General features: G+C 44.2%; 1 protein-coding gene across 1 annotated transcript in view; it reads left to right on the forward strand.

The window, feature by feature from the left end:
- Positions 1 to 2,858: 2,858 nt before the first annotated feature.
- The window catches only part of LOC141107544 (class I histocompatibility antigen, F10 alpha chain-like), a 154,532-nt gene continuing 139,318 nt past the window's right edge, over positions 2,859 to 18,072 (forward strand). The window contains exon 1 of the mRNA XM_073598354.1: positions 2,859 to 3,009. Within this exon, the coding sequence (XP_073454455.1) occupies positions 2,952 to 3,009 (58 nt within the window). The 5' untranslated portion in view covers positions 2,859 to 2,951. The remainder of the gene's footprint in view (positions 3,010 to 18,072) is intronic.

The following is an 18,072-nucleotide window of genomic DNA, read 5'->3' on the forward strand; positions in this document are numbered from 1 at the left end:
ACCATATTCCCGCTAAGGATCCAATCAGGTCTGCCTGAAAAACTGACAGGTGAACCTGATCAGACAGCCCGTGTGAAAGGGGCCAAGCAGGGAGATGACAAATAATAAATTCATTTTAATTAACCACTTCCTTCCCGCAGGACGACTATATATGTCCTGTCTTTGAAGAGAAATACCGTTGTTATGGTAGCTGCTAGCTACCATAACCCCGGTATCTTCTTCAAGAGCCGGCGGTTCTCTTTCAGATAAAAGTGGTCTCTGCAGCAGATTCGCAGCGAGATCACTTTTATCGGGGGCAGGAGAGGGCCTCCCCTACCACCGCGCTCCGGTGCCCTTCACCGCTTACCGTGGCCGTCGGTAACGGCGGAGGCGATCCGGATCTGTCCCCGGCCTGACATGGAGACGAGTGAGAGGAAGATGGCCCCCCCGCCCATCTCCAAGTCATTGCAGGGCAGAAGCGACGTCAAATCGTCACTTCCACCCATAGCTCTTAAAGGGACATTTTATTATTTTTTTTTCAAATGACAATTTTTTTTTTTTTTTAATGCATTTTAGTGTAAATATGAGATCAGTGGTCTTTTTGACCCCAGATCCTATATTTAAGAGGTCCTGTCATGCTTTTTTCTATTACAAGGGATTTTTACATTCCTTGTAATAGGAATACCCTGTTTCCCCGAAAATAAGACCTAGCGTGATTGTCGGTGATGGCTGCAATATAAGCCCTACCCCCTAAATAAGCCCTACCCTGTTTCCCCAAAAATAAGCCCTACCCTGAAAATAAGACCTACAAGGACTTTAACTAGGGCTTATTTGGGGGGTAGGGCTTATATTGCAGCCATCATGGACAATCACGCTAGGTCTTATTTTCGGGGAAAGAGGGTAAAAGTGACTTTTTTTTTAAAAAGAACAGTGAAAAAATAAAAGTTAAAATAAATAAGAAAAAAAAATTTAAATGTGCCCCATCCCTTGTAATAGAAATAAAAGTGACACAATTTTTTTTTAAACAGTGTAAAAATAAAAAGTAAAATATATAAGAAAAAAAAATAATTTTTTTAAACGCGCCCCGCCCCGCCGAGCTCGCTTGCAGAAGCGAACGCATATGTGAGTAGCGCCCGCATATGAAAGCGGTGTTTAAACCACATGTGAGGTATCGCCACGATCGTTAGAGCGAGAACAATAATTCTAGTCCTAGACCTCCTCTGTAACTCAAAACATGCAACCTGTAGAAATTTTTAAACGTCGCCTATGGAGATTTTAAAGGGTAAAAGTTTGTCGCCATTCCACGAGAGGATGAAATTTTGAAGCATGACATGTTGGGAATCAATTTACTCGGCGTAACATTATCTTTCACAATATAAAAAAAATTGGGCTAAATTTACTGTTTTCTTATTTTTTAATTAAAAAAAGTATTTTTTTCCCAAAAAAGTGCGCTTGTAAGTCCGCTGCGCAAATACGGTGTGACAGAAAGTATTGCAATGACCGCCATTTTATTCTCTAGGGTGTTAGAATAAAAAAAATTATATAATGTTTGGGGGTTCTAAGTAAAGGGAAGGAGATGAGCGGGCAGTGAAAACAGGTAGGGGAAGCTCCATTAGCATTGGTGGATGTCTTGTCATACCAACAGCCACCACCAGAGGGTGTTGAACGGACACAGGATACCCCAGCTGTGCCGCCCCAGGCGCCAGGTCGCTAATTCTAGTCTAGTCGAGCCCTGTACTAAAGCTATTGCATTTCCATGTTCTGTGGGAGACCAGATATAGTGAATGCAGCATCCTGGGTTTAGTAACATATTAAAGCCCCTGTCTCAGATTTGCATAGTGGTTGGTGACCATTTAAAACATGGATGAACAAACAACCCATTAAGCTGCAAAGGCAGGAGATATGGGTGTTCACATGCCATGATCATGATACTTTGCTTCACAGTGACCCAAAAAAAACATTTAGGTGCCGCTCAGGTAGAGAGGTGAAGTCCAACTAGACCACTGTCATACCTCCCAACTTTTTGAGATGAACGAGGGACACCTATTAGCAAAAGTATGAAGATATAGGACAAACCCCCTGCCACACCCCATTAAAGGAGAATTATACAAAAAAAGTTTAGTTAAGTTTTTTACCACTATTATTCCTTTATATTGGGTTTTGACATTTACAAATGCAGCAATTTTGAAATTGAGAAGGTTTAGCACTGGGAAACAGGTTTTTTTAATAGATAAATAGTGCTTTTTATATACAACTATATAGATCAGAGCAAAATGAGGGACAAATAAGGAGGAAAGATGGACAGAGGGACTTTGTTCCAAATCTGGGACAATTCCTTGAAATCAGGGACTGTTGGGAGCTATGCACTATGAGTGCAGGCTGAGCACTGCCCACCGGCGCCACCCGAATGCAGAGTCAACTCAGGATCAGATCGGCTTGGGAATTTCTGGAACGGTGCATGATCTGAGCCGGTTGGAGACATTTTTTACTGGCATTTTTCTCCTGCATTTACGAGCTGCCCGTAAAAATATGGGGAGTTGGCAACACTGGTGGGGGGGTCATTAGATTGTAAACTCCTTCTCTGGTGTGGAATGGTGCGGAGGGTTCTCAGATCAATAAGTAGAGATCCCTCCTGTGATTGGTCTCTGGGATTTCTTGTGGATCTCTCCAATGCCCTGTATTAGGAGATGATTGGGGGTTTTGCACATTTACAATCTTTGGATTCCTAGAATTCTATTGGTGGAATGTCTGCAGGTTTCACTTTCACTTTGTGGCTTCTCATCTCCAACCTTCGTAATCTCATTCTGCCCGGTAACTGCTGATCCTCCATCTCCTCATTTTCCTATTGGAGAGAGAGGAAGCCTCCTCCAATCAGCACAGAGTTCCGCCTTCCTGTACACAGACTGTCCTGATCTGGGTGAAGTGGAAGGTTGTCGTGTTTTGGGGTCTCTCTATAGAGGACAGCGGGGAATATGAAGATGATGATCCCCCTCATCCTGATTATTCTGGGGGTGTCAGGGGTGGAGTGTGGTAAGTAGAGGACAATATAGATGACATCTTGTCAGTGGGGGGGATTTCCTCCAAGTGTTGTATAGAATGGTAGAAATCAATGTTTAGTGATAAAGGTAGAAGTATTGTGGAAGTGACAACCATGTCCTGTCTGTGTGAAGATGACAATACGGCTCTCCAGGCTCTGAAGGATCTTTATTGATCTTGTGTACGGAGCTGATGATGGACGGAGAGGTCAGGGGGTCAGAAGACATTACAATGTATCAGCTGACAATACATTTCACCTTCTCACTCATCACACCTATTTCCTCTTATAGATCTCATCCTGGAGGGGGCGCTGTGTTCAGTCTCATGTGTGTGATCTAAATTATAAATATTTAGGGTGATATTAACCCCTTAATGCCTGAACACAGTTTTGTAACTTTGACATGTGTTAGTAAAACTGAACATACATTATCATCACAACTACTTACTGTATCTTGGAGAATTCTATTTTGTTTTTTTCAGGATAAAATGGTAATAGATTTCTCTGATATTTTTGGGGGCCTCTTGCACACCAATGTAATCATTTACTGATGTTTATATGCAGGATCTTGTTGGCAAAAAGTTTCTGAATAAAAACGTAAAAGCCTTAAGTATACACATGTACAGGTGTATAAATGTTCATTTGCATGTACATACTTATTGATCATGCACACTACATCTCAAACAAGCGGCTCCTACAGGCTTTTGAGCTTTTTTGAGCTCTAATTTTTCTCTGCCTGGAAACTCCCCTCCATGTTAGCCAATGTGTCCATACACACTATACACACTATACACACTATGGCTCTTTCAGGAGTTTACAGGCATATGAGCTTACTACAGGCAGAAACAAAAACCCACCAAACTCATGTTTTTTGACCTCTCAAAGCTTTTAAGTATAAAAGAAACCTAAGCGACCAAAAAAGTGTGAAAAGGCAGAAAAAAACAATGAAAAAATTATCTGAGGGGAGGGTTTGTGAAAAAAATGCTTATAGTCACAAAACCTCAAAATATGCAATAAAAACACACAAAAGAGCACAAAAAGCACAAGCTTCTTCAGGCTTTTAGGCAGAGAAATAAAAGCTCAAATGCCTTAAAGCAGCTTTTTTTGAGCTGCAGTGTACATGAGCCCAACAAGGATATCTTCATACTCTTCTAGCTGCCAGTGTTTCAATGTATGTATATACGTTCATATATATTTGTGTATACATTTATGGAAATGATTGCACTCAAACATATAAAGTTCTTTTTTATGGCTCTGAACACATTGCTTCATTTCGACACTTTTTGCAGCTGTGGGGATTGTCCCATAACGAACAATGTACCTGTGTTCAGATTTCTTTAAAAAACCTACACAGCTACAAATGCTGCATTTTTCCACTCCTGTGCAAGAGGCTTTATTAGCAAAGGGAAACTGACCGAAAATAGTAAAACAAAACTTTTTTTTGTAACTTTAACTGTATATATTTTTTGCGGTTACCATGACCACAAAAACCTCCAAAATAAATATTCCTACATCGGATATTCATGGTGAGAGCACAAAAGTGTCATTTATTTGCAGTTTGTATATATAGTAGGGACATAAAATCTAGGATGTAATTTGCTTTTTTATCCTATCTGAGAACACTGACACACACAACTTTTTTTTAATCCTACCTACATTTTTTGACCCTGACATTATCCTCAATCAGGCTCTGATCGAACCTTTTTATCTTTATTTTGCATTTATTACTTTTTTACATTCTTCCCCTCTGGCTATAAGAAAAATAAACATTCAGGAGAATTCACAGGGAGTGTCTAAGAAACACTTTATAATTAAGGATGAGCTCAGGCGTGTTCACAACCCGCACATGCAGAGCCCACCAGGAAGTCGGCACTGCACAGCGCTAATCACAGACAGTGAGATATTTTCCAGATCTGCGGCTGCAGAGATCGGGAAATGTCTCACTGCCTGTGATTAGCGCTGTGCAGTGCCGACTTCCTGGCGGGCTCTGCATGTGCGGGTTGTGAACACGCCTGAGCTCATCCTTATTTATCCCTGACCTTCCTCCGCACAACAAATGTTGGTTGAGGTGACAGATCTATGTACCTGTTGTAGAAAGGTACATAGATACATAGGCCAGGAAGTGAGAAGAGAAGTACTGCAGCTGGGTCAGCACTGGAGTGGTGACAGGAGTCAGGTAGGTGTTTAGGAAGGAGGTGGGTATAACAGTTGGTGGGGCATTTTATACAGTACATTAATGCAGGGAATGCATTAAACCAGGGGGTCAGAAACCTGTAGATTGCGATCTACCAGAAGATCGTGGAGAGTTGACTGGTAGATCTCAGTCTGGGCTTGCTGACCGGTCATCCCAGAGCATCAGAGTGCAATGCAGAGGGATTACTTGTAAAGTTGATCTGTATTAGGGAGCCGCATAATCCGATGTCTCCTCTGTAGTGCCGGCTCCTGTCCCATGAGGAGTGATACCAACTGCACTCCACCTCTTATCCCGGCTAGTGGTCTCCAGAGTGGTGCCAGCAGCAGGAAAGAAGAGATCTTCAGGTCAGTGTGAAGCAATACACTGGTCATAATAGTATAAGGCTGCCTTCACACTGATGTACTGCGGTTTACCCACACCATGGGTGCAGTACAGTGTACCTGCAGCTTTCCTGTGGGTTTGCTGCACTTAGCCATAGACTTCTATTATATCCTGCGGGTTTTGGTGCATTTTCTGAATGCAGGAGTTTTGGTGCTTTCACAAAGTGTACCACTCCTGCAGGATATAATAGAAGTCTATGGCAAAGTGCAGCTAAGCCAGGAAGGTCACAGATGCAGGTGAACACAGCCTTATACGGGGCTCAGAACAGTAGGGGTTCATTTACATTTGCAGTTTGGGGGGTGGTAAAACCCCATAGACATGTTTTTACTACCCCCACCCCAACCCCCTTTAGCTACATTGGCCAGGGGTGTACACATTTCACAGCCACAACAAGAGTTATATGCCCTGTCATGGCTGGTGGGTGTAGCGCCCGACAAGCATGACCCATTCAAGTGAATGAGGCCGCTCTGCATGTGCCCTGCAACCTTGTGCAGTACAGCAAACAAGGGGTTAAAGCGGGCAACTTTAATTTTAGCGCCATAATCTCCCCTCCACCAAATTTTACACTTGGCACAATGTAGTCAGGCAAGTACCGTTCATCCTGGAAACCGCCAAACCCGGACAAGTTCATCAGATTGCCAGACAGAGAAGCTGATTCATCACTCCAGAGAACTCGTCTCCACTGCTCTAGAGTCCAGTGGCGGTGAGCTTTACACCACTCCATCCATTGCTTTGTATTGCACTTGGTGTAAGACTTGGATGCAGTTGCTCGGCCGTGTAGACCCATTCCATGAAGATCTCTCTACACACTGTTGTTGTGCTAATCTGAAGGCCACAGTTTAGTTTGGAGGTCTGTACATATTGACTCTGCAGACAGTTGGTGACTTCTGTGCAATGTGCGCTTCGGCATGCGCTGACCACGCTCTGTCATTTTACGTGGCCTAACACTTCATGGCTGAGTTGCTGGTTTTCCTAATTGTTTCCACTTTGTTATAATATCAATAAGGCCCCTGTCACACTGCCGGGTGGTTTTACCACAATTTTGACACAATTTTAGGGAATGCCTGTGTAAACTTGACGTCTATGTACCTCAGCTCACATCAAAGTCGGATCAAAGTAGTACAGGGACTACTTTGAAGTCGGTGTGACTTGAAGTCACACAGATATGAATGGTACTCATTGGAAATCATGGGGTACGACTTGTCATGTGACTTCGCATTCCCAAGTAGCAGGACAAGTCACACATGTGTGAAAGGGGCCAGTTGAACTTGGAATATTTAGTAGCAAGGAAATTTCACGGACTGACTTATTGCACAGGTGGCAACCAATCACGGTACCACGCTTGAAGTCACTGAGCCCCTGAGAGTGACCCATCCTTTCACAAATGTTCTTAGAAGTGATCTGCATGCCTAAATTTACGATGTTATACACCTGTGGCCATAGAGGTGATAGGAACACTTGAATCCAATGATTTGGAGGGGTGTCCCAATGCTTTTGGCACTATAGTGTGTATATATAGTCAGTGTTTCCCATACTGTGATGGGTATATGGGATGGTGGAGTATGGTGTCTCTTCCTACCCAACATAGGGTGGAATTGTTTTAGAGTTACAATCATCTTTACTTTCCTTACATATTTGTTGTAGTTGAAGGATATAGACCGGCTTCCAATGTGCCCTTTGTGGTTTCCTTTGAATAATTGGTGTTGGGTTGGCTTCCTGTGATTGGACAAAGCTGTGATTTTAATGGATATGTAAATAATATGCATTATCACAATGTGTAAATGATGTAGTGTGTCATTTAAGTTATTTTGTATGAGATGTCACAACTGACCATAAAAATGTGTTGTTGTTATTTGGGAATTTTACCTCCACTTATCTTCTGAAGAAATGGACACACAGTCCATGAAATGCTTTGAGAATTCACAAGGCTGACTGTGATGTCTTTTCATTTAACAGAAAACATAAAGAGGTATTAAATTAAAAAAAAAAAAAAAAAATTATATATTGCAGCTTACTGATCTTGTGATGGCTGCACTGGTTATATCAGGCTTTTTTCCCTTTATTTTTTCTTGTTGATCCTGCCAGTAACACACCTCCCATGTTAGGGTGTCTCCACTCTGGATGGAGGAGCAGCAGAGACACCCTTGAACAGCATTGTCAGTCGGGGAGGGTAGTGTTAGATACATAGGCTGATTTAGATGGACTTGACTAACAAATTAAAGCAAATGTAGTTACAACAACATTTTTCTTTTAGGCCGGGTTCACAGCTATGCGAATTAGATGCGAATTTCCCCGCATCCAATTCGTATAACAGGAGAATGTGGCTGGCTCTCTTTGGAGCCGGTTCACATATCTCTGTTGCGGCTGCGGAGCGCACTGCACAGAAATGCTGTGCGTCTTTGTCTTTGGCTCCATTTCAGGGCCGAATTCAGGCATAGATTTGGCCCTGACTCATCCCTGAAATGGGGAACAGGCACACACAGCGCTCCTGTGCGATCCGCAGCGGGTTCCAGTGTGAACCCAGCCTTAGGGTAAATATTTTACATTAAAAAAAATAAAAGCTGTTCATTGTAAGCACCCCTGTCAGTGGCAAATGGTTTGTCTCATCCCTCCAACTGCTACGTTTGTTGGACAGCTTGGTCTGGTAAAGTAAGTTATAAAAATAATAGACTTGCTGGCAGGATCACTGGGTGGAAAATAAATAAAAAAGTTAACAAAAAAACAATACAACCATTGATAAGTACTGGTAAGCTACAATATAAAAAATTAAAGTGCAAACAAGGTATTTATTAGGTATAATAAGGGTTCACTAAAGGCTAATAAGAGGTTCATATGAGCAATTTGTATTAAAAAAAACATTTTTAGTTTGTTGGATTTGATAGTCTAAGTCAGCAATCTGGGCTAAAGCCACTGATTGAAGTAAGTCGGTCCCTATGATGAGAATGCTTTGCATGACCTGGATACATATTCTGTTACTTGGGGCAGCACAGTGGTGTAGTGGTTAGCACTTTCACCTAGCAGCAAAAAGGGTCACTAGTTCAAATCCCGACCACAACACCATCTGCCTGGAGTTTGCATGTTCTCCGGGTACTCCGTTTACCTCTGTCGGGTTAGCCCCCATATCAAAATTTTTGAAAAAATCTTATGCAGTTTGTTAGATCAGGTTAGATCAACCGTTGTTTGTGTTAGATCTCACACAGAATAAGCAATATTAACAGTTATTTGCTGGGGGGCTAACCCGTCATCAGCCCCCCTTATCAAAAAAATGACCAAACAGCTATTTTGGAAGCTATCTGTTAGATCCAGTAAGATCAAGTGGTTTTAACATTAGATCTCACATAATTAAAGACTTATTAAGTGATTAATGAAGGGGGCTAGCCCCCCCTTATCAAATTTTTTGCCCAAAAATCATTCAGGCTAATAGATATTCATTAGATCCGGTAAGATCAAGTGTTTTTAACGTTAGATCTCAAATCATTTCAGAGATATTCCACATCGAAATAGAGATATTAGGTGGTACATATGGACGGGTTAGCCCCCCTTATCAAATGTTCTGGTCAAAAATAATTCAGGCTAATAGATATTCATTAGATCCGGTAAGATCAAGTGGTTTTGACGTTAGATCTCACATAATTTCAGAGATATTCCACATCAAAATAGAGATATTAGGTGGTACAGAAGGTACATCCATCTTCAACCGTCTCTGGATGGTCTCTGGAACTGTCTTTGGATGGTTCTTCTGCGGGTGCCTGTAGTCTCTCCTCACACCTCCGTTCACCTCCCTGCCTCATGGTGATCTCTCCTCAGACCAACAAGCTTAAGTCTTTAGATAGCCCCCCTTCTTGCAAAGCAGGCTGGCCTTGGTAGTTCCACCCCCTGTAGAAATCAATGGGGCTGTATTGTGATGAGACTTCAAGTCCTGTGGTCCTCTGCTGCTGCTTGATTGGCTCCCTCTCCCTGCCAATATGGACACAGGAAGAGGAGAGGAAGGGGGAGAAATCCCCCACAGGGACTGACAAGCGTGCTCTCCCTCAGTGAGTGCCTGTGTCGGTGTCTATTCAATCCGGCAGTCGCTGGCGGGAATGGTGGGAGGTGCGGGACCACAGGTGATAGAGTAGCCCCTGCTACACACTCCCCCCACCAAAGAACCTTTGGTCCGCCAAAGGAGGTAAAGAGTCTATGACCTGTTACATGCTTTTGATATACACATGAAAAAAACAGGTTAGTGTGCACAGGAAAGCATACAATTTACATTTGCAAAAAACCCTGGTAGAGGAACATCCCACCAATTAGCATAGGAGGGGAAGTTGTCCTGCCTACAGGCCACCTTAACTGGAATGGCCCAGTTAGATGTGCCAGGGGGTGAGTGTCAAAAACCAAGAAATCAGGCCGAGACAGAAGTACAGTAAATCACACTTGTTTAATAATAAAAGTAAAAAGAACAAATGTAGTCAAAACATAGCCAAAGTTCAGTAACCGGAACGGATAGTCAGCCAAGCCAGAAGTCAGGGATCAATGTAGTGGAACAGCAAGCAGGATCTGGAGCGGGAAAGGGATGTCAGCAAAGCAAGTCTTGAACAGGATCGCAGGAGATCGTTTCTGTGATGTTGACCAAAGCGAAGGCAGAGATCCTCTGGACTGGACTGCTTAAGTAGGCAGGACTGACGAGCAGGATATCATCAACAGCTGAGTAACTATGGAGAGATAGGAGCTGGCAATTAGCCATCAGCTGAGCGGCCAGCTCAGAGAAGGAAGGGCTGAGCCCAGCCCTGACAGTGAGTTGGGATTGTCCACCACCAAATCTGCGGTGGAAGGGTCAGTTACTTCAAGAGTTCTTTTTACAATGAGAACGACCTCCTCAGAGCTTTCACCCAAAGTATAATATGTTAGTCTTTAGGTCGGGTGAATAACCCTTCGCTCTCGCTGTTCTTTAGGTTCTAGGGTTACAGGCACACTGGTCTCTTCTTCTTCCTGCATATCAGCTTCAGCTTCCTCAATGAAGGATGGAAAGTCTTAAGGGTCTGTTGTCAGCAGGGAAGATTGAGGGTCTTCCAACACTTCAAAACTTTGAGGTACAAACTCAGGAGCCTCTGGCCTGAGAGTCACCTCAGTCACCTTGGGAGGTGAAGAAAAGGGGGGTGGCAGGCACTTTCATTTGAGACGGCCACAGACAATCTTTCTCTTCATCCTTGCTGTTTTCATCTTCAGCAAGGGGTACAGAGTGAGATCTAGTCACTGGCTGGGATCTTTGAGAGGCCATGGGTGTGGGCTGTAAATCTGGCTGTGGTGGTACATGAACTGCTTCTGACAGAGGCAACAGATGATTGCGATGCCAAGTCTTCAGCGGGCCTGTGCTTCCCTCTGGCTGGATTTGATATACTGGGTGTCCTGGCAGATGCTTGCAAATGACATAGGGCTGCGACTTCCAGTGGTCAGTCAACTTGTGCTTTCCAGGGACACACAGGTTTCTCAGCATTACCTTGTCATGCGGCTGTAGGTCCTGCACTCGTACCCTGAGGTCAAAGTTTATTTTGTTTCTCTGTCCTCGGGCATATGAGGCAGCTTGAGCCTTATCATAAGCAATTTTCAGACGTCTCTGCAGGCGATCCACATACCCTCTGTGGGAAGTTGCTGAGGTATGGTCGAGGGATGTGTCGAAGGCCAATTCTACTGCCAGCCGGGCCTATGGTCCGAACATCAAACTATAGGGCGAGTAACCTGTGGCATCATTGGCGGTGCTGTTATAAGCATGCACAATAGCCACTATATGCGTGCTCCAGTGCTGCTTTTGTTCTGAACTTAGAGTTCCAAGAATTTCCAGGAGGGTTTGGTTGAATCTCTCTGGCTGAGGATCTCCTTGAGGATGATACGGAGTGGTTTTAGACTTCCTGATGCCCAACAGGTCTAAAAGTCTTTTGATGAGTCTACTCTCGAAATCTCTCCCTTGATCAGAGTGGATGCATTGGGACAGACCATAGTGCATAAAGAATTTCTCAGCGAAGATCTTGGCCACCGTGGATGTTTGTTGGTCCCTCGTGGAAAACGCCTTGGCATACCGAGGGGAATGGTCAGTCACTATACCAGGATATTTTCCTGCCCGCTCAGATCAGGCTCCAAGCACAGAATGTCAATGCACACCAGCTCCATGGGTCCCTGACTCTGAAGATGGCCCATTGGGGCAGCTCGGTGAGGCAAAGTCTTCCTTTGGATACTGATGCAGGAGTGGCAATAGTCCTCAACTTCAGCCTGCATGCAGGGCCAGTAGAACCAGTCCCTCACCAGGTGAAAAGTCCTCTTGGGCCCTAGGTGGCCATGGTTGTCGTGTAGGGCAGTTAATACTGTCTCCCTATGTTCTTCAGGTAGGAATAGCTCCCATTTTTCTTCAGAATCGTCAGAGGGGCCCCTTCGGTAGACCAACCCTCTCTGCACCTGAAACCAATCCCACTCTTTTTTTTTTTTTTTTATAAATCTTTATTTATTTTTCAAAATACAAAAAGAAAATATCATACATACCCATAAATACAAATACAGAGGGGGAAGGGTCCCCCCACCAGCGAAGAGGGTCTTATTTTTTTCCGCTATGAGATCTCTTCATATCTCCCCTCGCCGCCTTCCGGGGTTACCTCTCCCCCCAAACCCCCCCCCCACCCTCCCCCCGCCCTCCCCCCCACCCCCCGCAGACACATAACTTCTCCACTCCACCTTAATGTCCCTGTCCCACTCCCCAGGACTATTTTGAGACTACCTCCACATATTTCTCTGTTTTTTTAAAGATCCCCCACGGGTACCATTTCCCTTGCTCTCTCTCTGGGCTCCCCTCTAGGTCCTCTTTCTTCTCTATATACTCTAATCTATAGGTTTCATCTACCTTAGTAATCCAGTCTTTAATCTTTGGGGGTTCTGCTTCTTGCCATTTCCTTGGGATAGCATTTTTTGCTGCATTCAGTAAAATTGGTGTCAGAGAGGAATTGTATCTCCTCTTCCCTCCCTCCTGACCATGAAACAGACAAGTCCATGGGTCCCTTTTAATATTTTTCCCTGTTAATCCTTCTATCAATCCTATCACTTCCTGCCAGTAGATTTGGATTTTGGGGCAATCCCACCAGATGTGTGCCATTGTACCCAAGCCTCCGCACCCTCTCCAACAGCTGGGGGATTTATCCTGGAAGAATCTACTGACCCTAGCTGGGGTCATGTACCACCGGGCTAAACATTTATAGTTACTTTCCCTTGACTTCATATCTGCGGCTGTTGTATGTGTAGCCTCCAAGATGCATTTTTCAGTTTCCTCATCACATAGTGATCCCAAGTCTTCCTCCCATTTTCTGATGAAGGGGGGCGGATCCTGTCCGCCCCTACTCATCAGAATTTTGTACACCTTTGAAACCGTCCCCTTTGATTCTTCTCTAAGTGCCAATTTCTCTAGTCCCCTATATTTCTCCTCCTCCCTTAAGGAGCCTGGGAGACTGCCGATAAAGTGTTTTAATTGATTATACCTCCACCCATTTATTATTAATCTCTCCCTTTGTGCTTTTAATTCTTCCAGTGATTTTAATTCCCCCCTACTTATTATATGCCTTATTTGTGTTTCCTTCTCAAGAATCCAATTTCCACCTATGCTCCCCATTCCTGGGGGGAAGAACGGATTATTCTTTAAATAGATTAATGGTGAATTGTAGCCCCACTTATTTAATTGGTGAATCTGGTCCCAGACTTTGAGTGTGTGCTGTGTAATATAGTGTGTTTCTATACCTAACTCCCTATACTGTGGTGGATTCCAGATCATCTGGTTCAAACATACCTTGCTTAACCCTATTTCTAAATTCACCCATTTTTTTTTATTGAAACTTTTACCCCACTCCAGTGCCCGTGCTATTACTATCGCTCTATAGTAGTTTCTAAAATCCGGGAGAGCTAAACCCCCACGTGTTTTCTCTCTACATAACACCCCGTGCGCTATTCTCGGTTTCTTGTGGCCCCAAACATATTTATTTATAATCTCTGACAAGACCCTAAAAAATTCTCGAGGGACTGGGATAGGGAGCATTTGCATCTTGTACAATACTTTAGGTGCGAGCACCATTTTTACTATGTTTATTCGCCCCATCCAAGAGGCATGGCCATGGGCTATTCTTTTTATTTCCGTTCTTATTTCATTTAGCAGGGGTATATAATTTATCTTATACAGGTCCCCCCTGGAACCCGTTAATCTCACTCCTAGGTACTTAATGTTATCCCTCCATGGGAAGTGGAAGATCTCAGCTAACCTGTTGGCTTCCAGTTTGTTTATGTTGATCTTTAAAGCTTCAGATTTTTCTATATTAATTTTGAAGTTTGTTAGTGCGCTGTACCGGCCCATAATTGATAGGAGATTGGGGATTGATATTCTGGGCTTTGAAATATAAAATAAAATATCATCGGCAAATGCCGCTAGTTTGTGCTCTTCCTCCCCTACTACACATCCACTAATGTCAGGGTGTTTTCTGATTATGTTAAGGAGAGGCTCCAGGGCCAGGACAAAGAGGAGTGGGGACAACGGGCAGCCCTGTCTAGTGCCGTTCTGCATCGTAAAGTTGGAAGAGGGCAAGTTGTTCACTCTTACAAAGGCCGCTGGGTGGTTATATAAGATTTTAATTCTTCTTAGCATTGCTGGCCCGACTCCCATTACCTCCAATGACCTAAACATAAATCCCCAGTCTACCCTGTCAAAGGCCTTTTCGGCATCAATCGACAGGAGTAGCCCTGGGGATCCACCTGTTTTAAGTGCCTCCAGCACCAGAAGGGACCGCACCCCATTGTCTCTTCCCTCTCTCCCGGGTACAAATCCCACCTGGTCCGGATTAACCAGGTGGGGCATTTTTCCCCTCAATCGGAGGGCCAGGACTTTCGCGTACAGTTTAGTATCTTCGTTTAATAATGCGATCGGCCGGTAACTTGAACATAGGGTGCGGTCTCTCCCTTCCTTGGGGATCAATGTCACTGCTGCCAGCAACGCGTCCCTGCACATTTCCTGGTCTCCCAGGCCGTTCCACATCTGGCAAAGCCTAGGTACCAGGAGTAGCTTAAATTTTTTATAAAAATTAGTCGTGAAGCCGTCCGGACCAGGGCTCTTACCCCCTGGGGACTGCTTCAGGGCTCTAAAAACTTCCTCTTCTGTTATTGGCTTTTCCAACTCCAGTGAGTCTATTTGTGACAGGGTGGGCAGGGCAGCTTCTTTTAGAAATTCCTGTACCATTTTTTCTCTTTTCCCCTCTTGTTTTTCTTTTCGTTCAACTGCATAAAGGGAGGAAAAATAATTTCGGAATTCTTCTGCTATTTCTTTTGTTGAGTGTCTCATCTCCCCTTTTTTGTCTTTCACCTTCTCTATGTAGTTTTCCAATCTTTTCTTCCTGATAGTTGCAGCTAGGTGTTTCCCTATTTTATTCCCCTGTAGATGAAAGTTCCTACTGCTTTTATATTTCCTTTTGAGGGCTTCTGCCTCTAGTAGATCTCTCAACTCATCCCTTTTTACTGTTAGTTCCCTTAATACCTCTCTGCTTGCCTCCTTGCTCGTTTTATGGGTATGTTCTAATTTGTATATTTGTTCTATCAATTCTTCTTGTTTTCTCGCTCTTTCCCTCTTTTCTCCTGTACCAATTGAGATTAATATCCCTCTAATATAGGACTTAAAGGTTTCCCAAACAATAGATTCCGGGACCTCCTTTGTCTCATTTGTGAGAAAGAAGCCCTCAATCTCACTTTGAACCCTTTCAACAACCTGTTTTTTATTTAAAAGAAATTCATTTAGGCGCCAAGTGTATGGGATCCTATGAAGGCCTTCAAAACATGTCATACCTACTGGAGCATGATCTGACAAGGTCTGGACCTCAATCCTTGTTCCTCTCACTGAGTCCAACAAACTGTGCTCAACCAAAAAATAATCCAGCCTTGAATAGGTCTCATGCACCTGTGAGTAGAAAGTATAGTCCCTCTCCTTGGGGTGCAACACTCTCCACACATCAATCAGCTGCTGTGCTTGTAGTTTCTTCCCTATTCTGGCACATGCCCTTTTGTCCTCCCAATGGGAGTCTGCTGACCTATCCAAGGCTGGATCTAGGCAAAAATTCAGGTCACCTGCTAAAATCACCTCCTCTTCCTTAAATTCCTCCAATCCCGTCAGGATTCGGGCTAGGTACCCCATCGGATCTCTATTTGGGCAGTATAAATTTGCCAATGTATAAATTTTTTCGTTCACTTTCACTTTCACAAACAAAAATCGTCCTTCTGGGTCCACTCTTTTATCTAACAAATTAAATTTTATCCGTCTAGAAAATCCAATGGCCACCCCCTTTGTCCTTTTGGATGGGGAATCCCCATATATCCATACTGGAAGACTACTTGATGATAGTTTAATACCCTCTTCATATGTTAGGTGTGTTTCCTGCAGGAAAGCTATATCTATGTCTAATCTCTTTAATTCCTGAGCCAGTTTCCACCTTTTCCCTGGCGAGTTGAGGCCCCTCACATTATACGATAGGCATCTGATTTTCATTGCCATTTACTCCTTTATGGAACTTGCAATCCTACAACCTAGGCACATCCAACCGACAGGGAATGTAAATGCCCCTAATCTGTATCCCATATCTGGGGAAACGGGGAAACATATAAGTAGGAACACATAGGCTAAATCTCTCGAGCTGTACTCTTGGTCTGCGGTTATCCACCCTCCCCCTCCACCTCCCCTCACCCCCCCAATCCCCAACCTTGGGGTCGTGGCGTCTCTCATGTTGCCTTCCCGCCAACGCCCCCCCATGTGTAGGGTGTTACTCCCGCAGTGGGGTTCGGAGGACTCCCCCTCCCACCCCCCTTGTAGTTGGGGGCAGGGAGGGAAGAAAAAAGGAAAGGGAACAACAAAACCGTTTCATATGAGAAATACCCTATTTATATATCACGTTTTAACCTTATTGCCTTATGGCCTCCCCCCCCCCCACCCACCCCCCCCCCCCAATCCCGCCTCCCCCCCTCAAAAGGACCTGCCCTCCATGTCCTGAGGAACTCTAATGTTTAAATTTGTGCAGAAGTCCTGTAGATCCTCCATCTGTTTTAATCTGAAGCTCCTCCCTTCTCTTATCACCAGTAGTGCGAATGGGTGGCCCCAACTATATTTCAGGTTAGCGTCCCTTAGCGTGTCCAACAGTGGTTTTAGTTGTCTTCTCCTTGCAAGGGTCCTGGTTGAGAGATCTGTAAAGACTTGAATGTCCTGGTTGTTATATTTCAGTGATTGAACCCCTCTCAGGTTTTTCCAAATCCTCTCCTTTTCCTCATAATGATGAAACCTTGCAATCACATCCCTAGGGGCATCTTTTCTGGTGCTTGCGGGCTTTCTTATTCTATGAACACGTTCTATCTTGAGCTCCTCCTCCTTATTTCTTCCTAATACAGGGTTGAAAATTTCCCTCATAACAGCAAACAGGTCTTCCCCCCCTTGTTCTGGGATGGCTCTGATTCTGAGATTTTGCCTTCTGTTTTGATTTTCTTGCTCTTCAAGTTTCAGGAGCATTTCCCTATGATCCGATTTCAGGTTTTTGACCTGCTTCTTCAAATCCTCAATCGCTGTTGCATGCTGTTCCGTTACATCTTCTACTTTTTCCACTCTTTTTAATAGGTGTCCCAGGTCTTCTCTAACATTCAAAATCTCTGCTTTAAATACATTCTCTAATTTAATAAACATATCCTGCATATCTGTTTTTGTGGGGAAAATGTCCATATTTAACTCTCTATTAGTTCCTCTTTCAGGTTCTGGCGAGGTTGATAATCTGGAGCTATTTCCCGTTGCCCCCTTATTTTTACTGTTGTCCTTCTTTTTCTCTTTAGCACCTTGCTGTTTATTTTCCATACCTGGGCTTCTAATTTGTGTTTCTGTCATATATCTCTGAATAGTACTTGTATTCAAACTGTCTCTGGATTTTTTTACTTCTGCAGCTTTTGTGGAACGCCCTTTCATCCTCAGCTTCTCCCCCCTTCTACTCTCCTTGAATGGTTTCTCAGACCCCTTTGCTCCTCTCTGTGCCCCTTGGTTTTATTGTCACATACACCGCATCAGGTATTTGCACACTTCTGATATATGGAAATTTTGTTTCAAAAATGTCCTACCTGGGGCTGTCTTGTAGCAAGGGGCACCGGGGACAACGAACCGGGGTTCCTTCTCCTGCAAGGCTGGCTGAGTTGTTTCTCTCTGAGAGCCGCGGTCCACAAAGTCTGCCGGTTGATTTCACGTGGTTATCTTCCCGTGTAACAAAGGGATCTTTCTTGGCCCCCTTTCCCCCTAGTTTGGAACGAGGGGGTATGAAGAAGGCTGAAGAGGAGGGGTGTCTCAGGTCCTTCCTCCGGTCTCATCCAGGTCTCATCCAGGGGGGGGCAGAGAGGGGCGACGGGGCGAGCGGAGGCACCTCGGGCGTCTAAAGGATACACCGGCTCCGGACCGGCATCAGCTCCCAGAGACGCG

Source organism: Aquarana catesbeiana, linkage group LG09 (assembly GCF_042186555.1).
Source record: "Aquarana catesbeiana isolate 2022-GZ linkage group LG09, ASM4218655v1, whole genome shotgun sequence".
Taxonomy (NCBI): domain Eukaryota; kingdom Metazoa; phylum Chordata; class Amphibia; order Anura; family Ranidae; genus Aquarana; species Aquarana catesbeiana.